Source organism: Barbus barbus, assembly GCF_936440315.1.
Source record: "Barbus barbus genome assembly, chromosome: 28".
NCBI classification, from domain to species: domain Eukaryota; kingdom Metazoa; phylum Chordata; class Actinopteri; order Cypriniformes; family Cyprinidae; genus Barbus; species Barbus barbus.
Genome location: NC_136756.1, coordinates 2683354 through 2697408, shown reverse-complemented (window position 1 = coordinate 2697408; position 14055 = coordinate 2683354). Strand labels below are relative to the sequence as shown.

The following is a 14055-nucleotide window of genomic DNA, read 5'->3' as shown; positions in this document are numbered from 1 at the left end:
GATTGATTGCTTCTGTGGACAGGTGTCTTTTATACAGGTAACAAGAGGAGATTAGGAGCTGTCCCTTTAAGACATCTCAACTCCTGACCTGTATAAAAGACACCTGGGAGCCAGAAATCTTGCTGATTGATAGGGGATCAAATACTTATTTCACTCATTAAAATGCAAATCAATTTATAACTTTTTTGAAATGCGTTTGTCTGGATTTTGTTGTTGTTATTCTGTCTCTCACTGTTCAAATAAACCTACCATTACAATTATAGACTGATCATTTCTTTGTCAGTGGGCAAACGTACAAAATCAGCAGGGGATCAAATATTTTTTCCCCACTGTAATTGCAAGTATTTGAAAAAGTGCTTTTGCGTAATTCCAAACCTTGTCCTAATTTCTTCAAAGGACATACATTTTCCTTCATTTTAGAGATCAGACACCTTATTAATACCTTGAATTGACCAGATTTTAAAACCTGGATCGGCTCTACCAGGACGGAAATCTTCATTACCCAAAACTGGTGAAAAGCATGAGAGTTGTGGTAGTTTACCTAGATTAGCAAGAGCCTCAAACCAAACTGTTATAATAGTTCTGGTATATGGATTTCAGTACACTTAACTGAATTTATAAATGTATATTTTCAGCAGATGTTAAAAAGTTAAAGGAATTGGAACAGAGTGAGCCTCTATAGATACCAGGTCGCAGGATAATCTTTCTCAAAATCAAACATTGCTGCTCTAATTTGAGCTGCCCAGTAGTACCGTTTTAGGTTTGGTAGGTTTAACTCTATCATAAGGAGAGTGCTGTGGATTATTGTGATGTTTTTATCAGCTGTGTGGACTCTCATTCTGACGGCACCCATTCACTGCAGAGCATCCATTGCTGAGACACTGATGCAGAGACACATTTCTACAAACCTGATGAAGAAACACTACGGATGGCCTGAGGGTGTGTAAACTGTCAGCATGTTTTAATATTTGGTGAACTATTCCTTTAATATAGAGAGGATAGTCTATAATAAACAAAAAGAGGATACAATTAATCTCAGAATGAGACATTCAGGACTTAATCTTTCACTGTTTATAATAGGAAAATGCATGTATTTCAGCCAAATAGAGACTACTCACTGTACAGCACACGAAAGACAAGACTTGCTTTTAAAGAAAAGCTGGGTGTAATTAACATAATGCTAAATCTTCTTAAAACTGGTCCAGGACAGGATTAACGTGATTTATACCAGGATTTAAATTTCAAATACACTTATTATTATATCCTCCTGAGCCCCAGCTATGGAGTTTTGACATTATATTTTAGTGAATATCTGTCTGGATGTCCTGTAAAGAGCATATTCTGGGTTTTCAGAGATACCAAATGATTTGGATGTTTTACCATGATCACTCCCTGACATTTAGTGATAAAATCATACATCCTTATGGAAAAATATGGTAATATTTTGCAATTATTCTTTAAATCTGATTAATTTTCAGAGTGTTTGTCATAAATCAACATCTCAGGGAAATGTTATGGGGTTTCAAATCAAAATATGACTTTCTGTTATGAAACAGGACATCATTTCGTACTTGTCCACTGTTGAGGACTAAAAGCATGTTTATTACACATTTTGGGAGACAAAACAATTGAATAGGAAAACAAACTATATGTCAATATTCTTATGAAATATTAGATATCATTATGAAAATCTGGCCAATTATTACTCCCATTAGTACATTTCTTTTTTCAACATGCTGTCCCAACAGCACTTTAATATGCAAATTAGATGCAGTGTATAGATAACATTGTGTTTAATGGGAAAACAAGTTTATGACAATTTCACACACATATTGCATAAAGCAAAATGCTATATCAAATCATTCTGTTATATCTTTTATAACATAGCTGAGAATCATCCTTATGCAAAGTTTGGTATAAAAAAAAAATCCTGAAACCTAAAAATTGATTGGTGATTTTAAAAAGTCCCATTGTTTTTGCCTTTTCATGTCTATTCATGTCATTTTATTATTCATGTCTACAGAGGACATAGCATAACATATGGCTGAGATACAACTATTAGAAAATCTGGAATCTGAGGGTGCAAAAAAATCTAAATATTGAGAAAATCTCCTTTAAAGTTGTTCAAATGAAGTTCTTAGCAATGCATATTACTAATCAAAAATTACTGTAAGATATCAGAGACTGAATCAGAAAAATGTAAGATGCATCAGAAGATTGAAACCTGAGAAGCTGAGATTCCTCAAAGCTGTAACAGGACAACGGCATAAATCAGATTCCTGCCTCCTAACCAGCAAGCCTCTTTCACCAAACAGCTTACAACCTTGAGACAAAATAACACTTATTGATAATTCCAATTCAAGAAGGAGACTGTAAAATTTGTTGCAAATAATCAAGACTGATTGTCAAAGAGATGGCCATCACGTGTTCCACGATTGAATTCACAAGCTTCCTTAGACTGACTTCTCCCCCACATAGAAGACAGACCAAACCAACATTCCTTTGTCTAAAGAACATGCCTTCGTTCACCATAGAACTATACAAAAGACTTTCTTTTTCATATGCCCATAAAATCATCCTAAAAGGACATTTTTATGCAGAACCCCACATATGATTTTAATATCCTTGTTTTAATCACTCATTGTGTATGTCTTGCTTTTAATAAGTATTGAATAGCTTAAGCCTTAAAGGGTAATATTCATGTTTAGTATGTACGAGTTTGGAAAATCATGCTTTAAATGTTTCTTCCAATCAATTCTGTCAAATGCATCATAGTCTTGTTATAGAAATCATGTTCAATCATGTAAAGTTTGGACCTCTGACTGAACAGATAACAAGTTGATTTATGATTTGGTGGAGGAACAGAGCAACACCCCAAGCAAGGACAGTATCTAATTGGTCAAGACGTCCAGAGGGGACGGTCTGGAAGCAGAGTTTAAAAACTCAGGACATCGTAAAATTCTCTCTCTTAGCTCTCTTAGCACTCTCGTCCCTCTCACCGCGTGCTGCTCTTTGAGCGTGCTCTGGCCCACGTGCCATAATGAGAAGGAAAGCAACATAGTCTCGTTACATCCTTTTATTTTTATTCTTTTACTTTAGTTTCTTTTCTTTCCGTGGAGTTTCGTGTGTTAATGTAAGTTTGCTACAAAGTCCAGCTCCGACTGCACTCGCTTCAAACTTCGAGCAGAACTCCGCATCCTCAGCCAACGCCCAAGACCTCACCTCAAAGACTACTGAACTTCCAGCCAATCAGACACTTCGGGAAACCCCCCTGTCTGCAACGACTACACAAAGGAAACGCAAGTAACGCCTCCAAGTTCTGAATTGGTGATTTTAATATAAATCTTGGCCTCATTGAGAAACTCAAAGCGAGGGTTAAATAAGTGATTGATGGTTGTTCAGGTCTATGCAATTGAACATATTGCTGTAAACTTGGGATTTCACATTTCCATTCTCTTAAACTCATCCTTTCCTCACTTTCTCTCTTCCTGCAACGTGTGAATGTGTGAATGCTTGTGTTCATGTGTCAGATTAGTTTATGTCTTAGGTTTATATAAATAAAATCTGATTCATATTGAAAGAGAAGTATCTTGTGTTTTCTGCTCATAAGTTAATGTCTTAATCTGCCGATCTTGTTACAATGCTGTTTAATAGTGTTTTCACTATATTTGGATTTTAATATCCAGTGCAGAGTTTGTTATGCGGCTCGTTCAGTGAATCGCCGTAACACTGATTCTGTTCAAATCCCTATAAAATCATAAATGATTCCCTTTGAGCTAAATTAAACTATTTCTTTAAATTACATATTAATATTACTTTTATTACGTTTGGTTGTATTTTCGGTTGGAAATGTACAAAATATCTTTAAGGAACATTTACTTAATATCCTAATGATTTTGGCAAAGAAAAATTGATCATTTCGACACAATGGCTCTTGTTATTGGCTCTTGCTACAAATACACCTGTGCTACTTATGACTGCTTTTGTGCTCTAGGGTCACATTTTTATTGTATTTGTTTATTTTTGTGTGTTTTTTTAAATTACTATTATTTATTTCATTTTATTTTTTGCATTAGACATTGTGCCAAACCTGTTAGTCACGCAGTGATGAATATGAGTGACAGTAGGGTGTTGGACACTAAATTAGAAAATTGAAGCTCTTGGGAAAGAGCGGATTGTGGAGAGGCTCCAAACTGGACAAAAAGCATCATAAACCTCCTCTATTGGTGCGTATCCTTCAAGAAGCTGTAGCAGAGTAGCGGCCCATTGCATTGCAGTCATGTGGAAGATGTTCACCATCACGACAGTGATATACTTGACTGCATCCACACACCTCTACAGGAGAAAATGTGGCTGAAACCAGGTATAATGGCCTTTGGATTTTAAAAGTAAAATTATGTGAGCATCTTTTTATTTTTGTATTTAATTTTTTTACACAGTAAACAGTACATTAAGCTTTCATTTTATTTTACTTTTTAAATTTACTACTATGCGAATAATATTATGATTGCCTGATGATTAAATATATATATATATATATGTGTGTGTGTGTGTGTGTGATATAAAATATATACTGTGTGTATAATTCATGTAAGCAACTTCCTTAATCAGAATCAACAATGTCTTTTATTAGTAAATAAAGTGCATGATTTTCCTCTTTTCATCATCAGGATGTAAAAGGATATAAATCAAGATATGAATAGAAGGATATAAACGGTCTGATGGCCTTTACACAAGTTAGTACTTCTAACTTTCACAGCACAGCAGTTCATCTATATTCCTTTCCTTATTGCAGACTCTTGAGAATGTTTTTGGAGGAGGCCTTCTTCAACCCTGGACCATTCATCTAAATGACGTCCCTAACCACCTGCGTGATGCTAATTAGAGACCTGACGTGAAGGAAGCTGTGCCCAGACACTGCTTTTGTGTTTGTTGGTCTCTAAAATGTGTTTGTGTTCAGGTTTCAAGTCTCTAGCCCTACATTATGAGGACATGCGGCTGTGCCTGTAAATGTGTGTTTGAGTGAGAGAATGAAAAAAAGTGTTTTAATGTATTTCTTTCTCATAGAAGTGGTAATGAAATCCCAATAGCACAATGCAAAATGATTAAAATGCTACCATCATGCACATATTACTAGAACCAGGAAGTATGATCATATTAGCCCGGTTCTGTCAACACTGCACTGGCTCCCATCAAACATCGTATAGATTTTAAAATCTTATTAATTACTTATAAAGCCTTGAATGGCTTAGCACCTCAACTTCTATTATTCAAATCCATTAAAGGATTGTTATTAATTAGATCAACCGGAACCGGGAACACTCCTCATAACACATGATGTACTCGTTACATCATCAGAAGAATGGCATCTATGCTAATATTTGTCTGTTTCTATTTTGTTTCTCAGTCCGTGTCTGGATCGGCGCTGGGAGATGATGTATGTGGCCCTGATCGTCAGCGGAGGCAGGACACCTGGATGAGCCCCGGGGACATATCCCCAGTCACCGTAGCCACCCGATCCGGTCCGTATCCAACCCAGATGGTGGATCAGCACCCAGAGACGACCTCTATAGCCCTGAACGTCAGCAGAGACCAGGACACCGAGATGAGCCAGAGACAGATCCCCAGTGAGGACCCCGCCACTGAGACAGCCATCGGGAAAGACCACTGGAACCAGCTGAGCTCTTACAATCTGACTAGCTGCAGTTGGAACTGAACTGCTGGTTCGTTTGGTCAGAGGAGAACTGGCCCCCCGACTGAGCCTGGTTTCTCCCAAGGTTTGTTTCTCCATTCTGTACATTATTGACACTATTCTCCTTTTTTGATATTGTGCAGTTGCTTTGACACAATTGACATTGTTAAAAGCGCTATATAAATAAAGGTGACTTGACTTGACACATTAACTCATGAGCACAGTCTCCATCCTCTGTCCTCTTCTGATCTTCATCACTGTGCATGATGGATCTGCTTCTTGACCGAAGTCAACACAGCTCTACCGCAAACTAAAGATGAAGAAAGTGTGGATTGAAACAGACTGGATGCAAGACTGCTCCAGGTTATTGTGTTTTTTTTAAACAGTAATAACATTATGGATATTGATAATGTATTTAAATTACATTTATACCAATGGGATATTATAGCCTTATTACTGATGCATTTTCAAACTGCAGAAATAGACAAAATCTATTTCAATTTAGTTATTAGTTATGTTATTTAGTTATTATGCGATAAAGTAGAAATTACAAGATGAGTTAAAAATTCAATTGTGACAAAATTTCAAGTTACTTTGCAATTTTGACTTGTTATAAAGATTTGTGTACATCCATACCGAATGTTTCCCTTGCCTTGGCTCCAGATGGGCTCCAGCATTGCCACGACCCAACAGAACACAAGCATTGTCATAATTATCACTTTGTCGCAATATGGGGAAGAAAAGATCGGTCATGATTTCGGTTTCATTGCAACTTTAATTGTTTTCCCAGTTGACTGCTTTAAGACAAATTATGATTAAATAAATTAGACAAAATAAAATGTGTGTGTGTAGTGCACATGTATACACACACATATATATATATACACATATATATATATATATACACATATATATATATATATATATATATATATATATATACACACACATATATATATATATATATACACACACACATACATATATATATATATACATATATATATATATGTGACCCTGAACCACAAAACCAGTCTTAAGTGTCAATTTTTCGAAATTGAGATTTATAAATCATCTTTCCATTGATGTATGGTTTGTTATGAGAGGACAATATTTGGCTGAGACACAACTATTAGAAAATCTGGAATCTGAGGATGCACCTTTAAAGTTGTTCAAATGAAGTTCTTAGCAATGCATATTACTAATCTAAAATGAAGTTTTGATATATTTACAGTAAGAAATTTACAACATATCTTAATGGAACATGATCTTTACTTCATATCCTAATGATTTTTGGCATAAAAGAAAAATCAATTTTGACTCATACAATGTATTTTTGGCTATTGCTACAAATATACCCCAGCGACTGGAGACTGGTTTTGTGCTCCAGGGTCACATATGCGTGAGTGAGAGAGAGCTGTGCTTCCAGTGTCATCTTGGGCCCCCTGGACTCTTCCAGCATGACATCACCAGTGGCTCTCTCCTCACTAGGCTCTGTGCTTCAGGCTTTACTCACAGAACAGCTTCTCACACTGTGCTGAGGCAACTTTTAACCCTGGTAATAGCAACGGGTCACCTTGGTATTTTTGCAAGACGGTTACCATCACTTTCAACTGTTTAGTGAGAAGGGTTGGGATGGTGGCTCTCACGACCAGTGCTGGGTAGATTACTTCCAAACTGCAGTCCAATACGGATTACAAATCACATGACGAAAACTGAAGTTAGTAACAATCTGGATTACTCATATTAGGTCATGCATTTTGATTACTTTTGACCTGATTTATCACATAGACTTCAATGGAATTATGGTGTACCATACTGATTAAAAATATATATTTAATTAAATATATATATATATATAGAAAGGGGGAAAAAAAATCAGGTGAATCAATAAATGATTAAATTACTGCCATTGTCTGAATATGTAATATAATATGTACAAGTACTTTTGGAACGGATTATGTAATACAGACTACATGCAATCAGTTACTGCCCAGCTCTGCTCACAACCAAGTGCTGTCAATACAGATGGATCTTAAGCATAAAGGATACTGTGTTTATCTCCATTAAATCAATAAACCACAGAAATGTTCATGTACAGATAATCATACAGGACTGGGAAACGGTCTCTTTTACACTGGAGAACGAGACACGAAGTCCTGAGACAAACAGAACACAACAGAAGGAGAAGAAATTCACACACAGGACAAATGCCGAGAGACTTTTTATTTGCATTTACTGACTTGAGCCAGCATGACTACTTCTACACAGACAAACCTCTAGAAAACAATACTTCAACTCTGTTAGTTCAAGAGCAAGGGACCAATTAAAAACCCAACACTTCTCTCCTCTGTTGGTCTTTTCCAAGTCTTTGGAGTTCTACGTTTGTTTTCGGTTCTGTGTATAAGTCTCATAGCTGAAAGAAACATGCATATGACATAATAATGCACATTATAAAGTTCAGTACTGATGACATTTCAAATTAATACAAACAAATGAATGTTATTTCATATAAAGGTATCAAACTTATAGATCAATACTGGAACAATAATAAGAGTTTCCAATAATAAGCTTCCACAGCTAGTTGAATATCACAATGCCATCACTTCCAGCAAACAGAAAACCTCAGTTAACATAACTTCGTTTTGGTTTAATTGCACTTCATTTAGTTTATTTATTCATTTTACGCCTCAACAAACAAAAAGTGACTTTCGTGGCACCATTTGCTTGTTGATGCAGCATGTTTTCTGTTTCCTGAATTTGTAATGCTCATATAACCATGTGAAAAATGTATAAAAACAAAACAATTGGACAGAAAGAGGACACAAGCTCTCTCACAATTGTTAACAATACTATCAATATCACATGACCTCAGCTACCCCACCATACAAAGCTAGAATAACACCAGTCTCTGACTACAAAACACCACAGGTTTCGTGTCTCAATGTTTGTTCATCGAGGCAAACGATAATTCTGGCTTCAAACATTTGACGAAACATAACGTTTTCTAAAACCCCTGAAGTTGCTATTAGGATCACTGACCTGACGAATTCCGTACAATCTGTTTTATTTCTCTAATAACTGATATCTTCACACCCTTGAAAACAGAACGAATGTCTTCTGTACTTATTGCTGCTGCTAAGTTTAAAACAAGTCATCTGCTGTTGGAGTGAGAAAAATACAATACAAAAACTAAACGCTAAGCTAGGATTCTCTCTTGAAGAACAAAAAGGCACTAATGGTCAGAATGAAGATCATTAACGAAAAAGGAAGCCAACAGAGGGTAAGGTAAAGCAGGGCAGACCCTCGTCTCGGCGCTTCTGATCCTTTTAACCAACCCAGACGCTGTACCGACACTTGGCACGATAGACAGAGAGAATTACAGCATTCCAATTTGGAATTAATTCATTTCCTCTTGTACTGAATGCAGAAGGTCAGTGATCCACGTAAAGCTTGAGCGAAGGTGCTTGAAATTATATTGCAGGTTATTGTTAATATATGAATATTCTCGTTCATTGTTCATTCACGTTTGATCATAATACGTTAACCTAATGTTAATTGATACGACGTTATAAAACGTATTCCTATATAAAGATTCTAGATTAATAAATGCTGCACTGTTTGTTATTTGAACCTTATTGCGAAATATTACGAAAAAATCCATTGTTTTTTTTTTTTTTTGTAGATTCGCTGGTTTTGTTTAACCAAAGCCTTCTGATTACATTAAGCCACATTTTTTTTATTTGTTCACTTTGAAATATTCCTATATAGACAAAATAACAGTAATAATAAATAGATTAAAACGTGGCCGTAAAATGTGTCGATGTGAAAAACATAACATTTCAGTAAAACACAGATAATCTTATGGATTCAGTTCATAAAGATGACAGAACTGGAGAATATGGATGATGTGAGTTATGATTACATCGTTGAGCTCTGCTTACAGAGGACGTGCATAATGAAATCCAATACTTTTAAAATAGTAGTGTAATATACGTGAACAGACTCAAACCAGAACACCTCAAACCATAGTCTAATATAATAAAAAGCAATATAACCTTATATTAAAAGATCAAAGGTTACAAAACATCGATGAAAAGAACACTAGCCCATGTTCTTTTTTTGTAGTTGAATTTTAAGGATTAAAGTTTTCAGGACTTTGTGACCTCTGGCTTCCCATGCGTGTAAAAATCTCGTAGGTCCAAGACCGTTTACTGGGTTTGTAGGCAGTGGTGCAATGTTGAGTTCCAGCTCAGGCTGAACATTACTGCAAATCGGAACAAAGAAATAAAAGCCGTTAGCATTGCGGTTAACGATACGCAGCGGCTGCATCTGCTCAAGCGGCGTTCCAGCAGAACTCAATGGATAACCCGGGTTAGTTAGCAGAAGCCAAACACAGCCCATGTGAGGTGTTGTGTCACTGAGTGTGGAAGAGAAGTAGTACAGGATGCAGGAAGCCAGAGGGTCTCACAAGAACTCAAAACCTCACCCTCACCAGGTCAAGCAAAATAAGTAGTGAATGTTAATGAGTTGGACAAAGTTTTTGACCGGTCAATGATGAAATAGTTAACTCCTCTTGGCGAAACGCAGACTAACTGGGTAACCTGACTGCTCATTTTCATTGGTAACTGAAGACAGCCATTGAACTGGCTATTTTGAAATTTAGACAATGTCACACCGACCAATTTTTTTTTTTTTGATGAATGAGACATTCGTCTTTTTCTGCGACAGGTCAATTAAATTCCAAAATGAACGTCAATAATCTGATGAGTGCGGGCAGTGCCAGAGGCATCCCTTCCCATACCGGGACTCGAACCCGGACGGCCTGGTAACAACCAGGAATCCAAACCACTAGATCATATGGGAACAGACCTTGCTAGATTAACTGGACTAGAGAATCTTACAGAATGTAATCTTTAACACTGCTATCATTTTGAAGTTCCTTTACAAATACAGCGATTCAGAGAAGCCATTCATTAGCCCATTTGCAGCAATTCATGTATTAATTGACATTAGCTTGCAAACAGACTATGGACTTTTATTTCAGTTTGTCTAAAAGCCCTAGCTAGGCATCGACCGCTTCAGTTGTCAATCTTTCACGTGATGCAAACACAAAATGGTGAATGCTGGTCTATATGCAGATGAGAGATTCATATCATATTCAGATTACTAATGCGAAGGTGGAGTGTAACTAGGAATATATGATCTTGTCGTGAAAAGCTGATTAAGCAAGCCAGAGAATGAAAGCCTGAAACTCTGAATCTTTTGTTTGCCAAAAAGAGACATCAGTTTGTCCTTCTCGTCTTGAAATGAGACGGCCACGCTATTTAGAGCACAGAAACGACAGATAAGGCCTCTCTAATGTTTCATCTGCAATGGAAATATGTTGGCAGCAAGTGGCAAGCCCTTCACCATGACTTCACCGTGTAAAGCCGCGTGTGCTCTAGTAAACGTAATAGAGTCTAAGACATATTAAAGCTCTCAGTTCTGCAGCCAGACATCAAATGAAAAAACTTTGTGGCGCATACTGATTTATGAAAATGCATCGTTCCCGCCTGCCTCACGAGTGACATCGTTAAAACACACACTCTCCAACCCGTCGATTTTCATTTTTGATGTTATTTCTGTTTTCTCGCAAAAACAAAACAAAAATGGCACACTTCTATGAGTTTTCCTGCACGTCAACAAGGCAGGGAGGAGGTTTGCATATTTAGTTTGCTCGGGCATGTAAACACGAGTTACCTGATTGGACGGGCTGCTGATTTCAGAGGCAGGAGAGAGAGAGATGGACAGAGGAAAGGGCGAATGGCTATTGACTTGTAACCACAATTCAACAATCCTATGGCTAGCTCTCTCTATCACGTCTAATCTAGAAACGTTGCCTTGAGCTGTAAAATTGTGCAATTGGGTTTGGTGCCGCTAGCAGAAATACACTTCACCTATACGACTAAACATTATATCATTCTGCCCTTAGCTAGCACTACAACATGCACCTGGCTACGAGGATGCTAGCAGGCATGACCATATTTAGCCCTAAATACACGGACACATCATATGGGTTAGCACACAGCAAGCAAGAGCGCGCGTGAGTGGAGCTTTGTACAACGGCTGACGAGGCCCACACAACTTCAGTCGCAGTAGATCTTGTACTTCTCACTGCAGAACACCACCGGCGTTCCCAGGAGGCCGTTGGGCTCGCCTCGACCCCCACAGGTGGCAGGGTGACTTACGTGGGAGTGGGTGGGTTTCCCACGCGAGGAGGCGGTCTTGGAGCGGCCATTGGCTCCGCCGCGGCGGGTCTGGTCGTGGTCGAACTCCAGGTCCTCCAGGCGCTGGGTGAGCGCCAGCTTCTGCTGGATGGCCATACGGAGGAGGGAGTTCAGCGTCTTCTTCTCATCCTCCGCAGCAGCCAGCTGCCTCTGCATCTCATCCAACTGAGTCACGTACTCGTCACAGCTGAGAGACAGAGAGATGGTTGATATATTAGTACTACAGAAAAATACATTCCTTTTTGGTAACATTGTCCATAAGGCCCTGTTTACATCTGGTATTAAGAAGCATTTTTGTCGATCAGATCACAAGTGAACAAGACTAAATACAGGTGTGAAAGGGGTCTGAAAAGTTATAAACACATTTGACCAGACTGCTTTCGTAATGTGAACGGCAAATGTGTTCAAACAGCCACTAAAGGTGCCTCCCTCTTTACCTACTGACCCAATTCTTAAAGATTACAGGACGTGTTGTTAAAGCACAATAGCAAGACAGGATTTAAACTTTGCCAGCTATCACAGCAAAAACAGTGTCTCTGTAATCTTCCAGAATTGTCTCAATTCCTCAGCAAATCCAATAGATCAGAAAAACTTGATGTTGTAACAAACTTTAAACTGTCAGAAACTATAAACTTTTCTAGCATTTTAGATATGGTTGCTCCTTTATGCTTAAAGAAGATTAAGGCTGTGGTATAACTAGCACACTCACGCCTTAAAGAGAGCAGCGCGGAGAATGAAGCATAGCTGGAAGAAAACAGAACTAGAGGTATTTCGTATTGCATGGAGGGAAAGTACTTCTACTTAAAGAAGAGCTCTAAAACTGCTAGATCTGTTTACTTTTAATCTCTTTTAGAAGAAAACAAACACAACCAAGCATTTATTCAATACAGTGGCCAAATTAACAAAAAATAAAGCATCAACAGACAGACATTCCCCAACAGCACAGGAGTAATGACTTTATGAACTTCTTTACTTCCAAGATCGATACTAAATTTATAAAAACAGAGGTTTTAATTATTGGACCAAAAACTTCCGCTTATAATAACCTAAAACTCTGTTTAACACTTGATGGCTGCTCTGTCAAATCTTCATCATCAGTGCTATTTGATAGCAATCTTTACCTTGAGAACCATGTACTAATAGAGATAAAGTTGTAAGCATGCAGCCTTCAGCTACAGCACTGCATCAGATGCACTATAGATCTCCTGAGGAACAATTCCACTCATTCTCTACTATAGGAGAGGAAGAATTGTATAAACTTGTTAAATCCTCTAAACCAACAACATGTTAAATCTTATTCTAACTAAGCTACTAAAAGAGGTGCTTCCAGAAGTCATAGATCCTCTTCTGAATATTATTAATTTCTCAATGTCATTAGGATGTGTCATCAAAACCGTCAAACTGGCTGTTAAGCCTCTCATTAAAAAAACAACTTGATCCTAGAGAATTAGTTAATAACAGACCAATCTCAAATCTCCTTTTTCTGTCAAAAACACTAGAAAAGGCAGTGTCCTCTCAGCTATGTTCCTTCTTAAAGAGAAACTGTATCAGTGAGGATTTCCAGGCAAGATTTAGGCCGTATCATAATACTGAGACGGCTCTCAGAGTTACAAATGACCTGCTCTTATCATCTGATTGTGGTATTGTGTATTTCTCTATTAGTGCTACTGGATCTTAACACTGCGTTGGATACTATCGACTAGGGGTGTGCATAAATAGTCGAACATTTGGTCTGTAATTATTATTTGAACAATAAAAACACTATTCAAATTTTACTGTGTGTTAATTTGCTGGCCGTAAATGCGGGGAATCCATGACAAATCCTAAGCAGTTATAACTACATGCACTGGGTGGCGCTGTGGAGCGTGTTGAGTTGATAGTATTTGATCACAGAACATGGTCATCTGCCTCGTGAAGTTTGGATTTACTTTGATCTAAATGATCTTACTAAATGATCTGACAAAATGTAATTACTTCTGATCAGATGAATTAGTGAAACTGATTTATCATACTATCACCACCACAATGAGAAATCATGAAATCCAAACACAGTCGACTGAGAAAGACAGCTGTCCATCACTGCATTCACGACTG

The 14055-nt window shown here is 37.5% G+C and overlaps 1 protein-coding gene across 2 annotated transcripts in view; it reads right to left on the bottom strand.

Annotated features, from left to right (window-relative positions):
* Positions 1 to 7903: 7903 nt before the first annotated feature.
* LOC306848092 (protein bicaudal D homolog 2-like) overlaps positions 7904 to 14055 on the bottom strand; it is a 36809-nt gene continuing 30657 nt past the window's right edge. Inside the window, exons 9-10 of one of the 2 annotated variants that reach the window (XM_079382433.1) lie at positions 11923 to 12148; positions 7904 to 9959 (exon numbers count right to left, since the gene is read on the bottom strand). In XM_079382433.1, coding sequence (XP_079238559.1) covers positions 9957 to 9959; positions 11923 to 12148 — 229 coding nt within the window. In that variant the 3' untranslated portion in view covers positions 7904 to 9956. Of the gene's footprint in view, positions 9960 to 10396; positions 12149 to 14055 lie in introns of those variants that run through there. The other variant, XM_079382432.1, reaches the window with a different exon arrangement.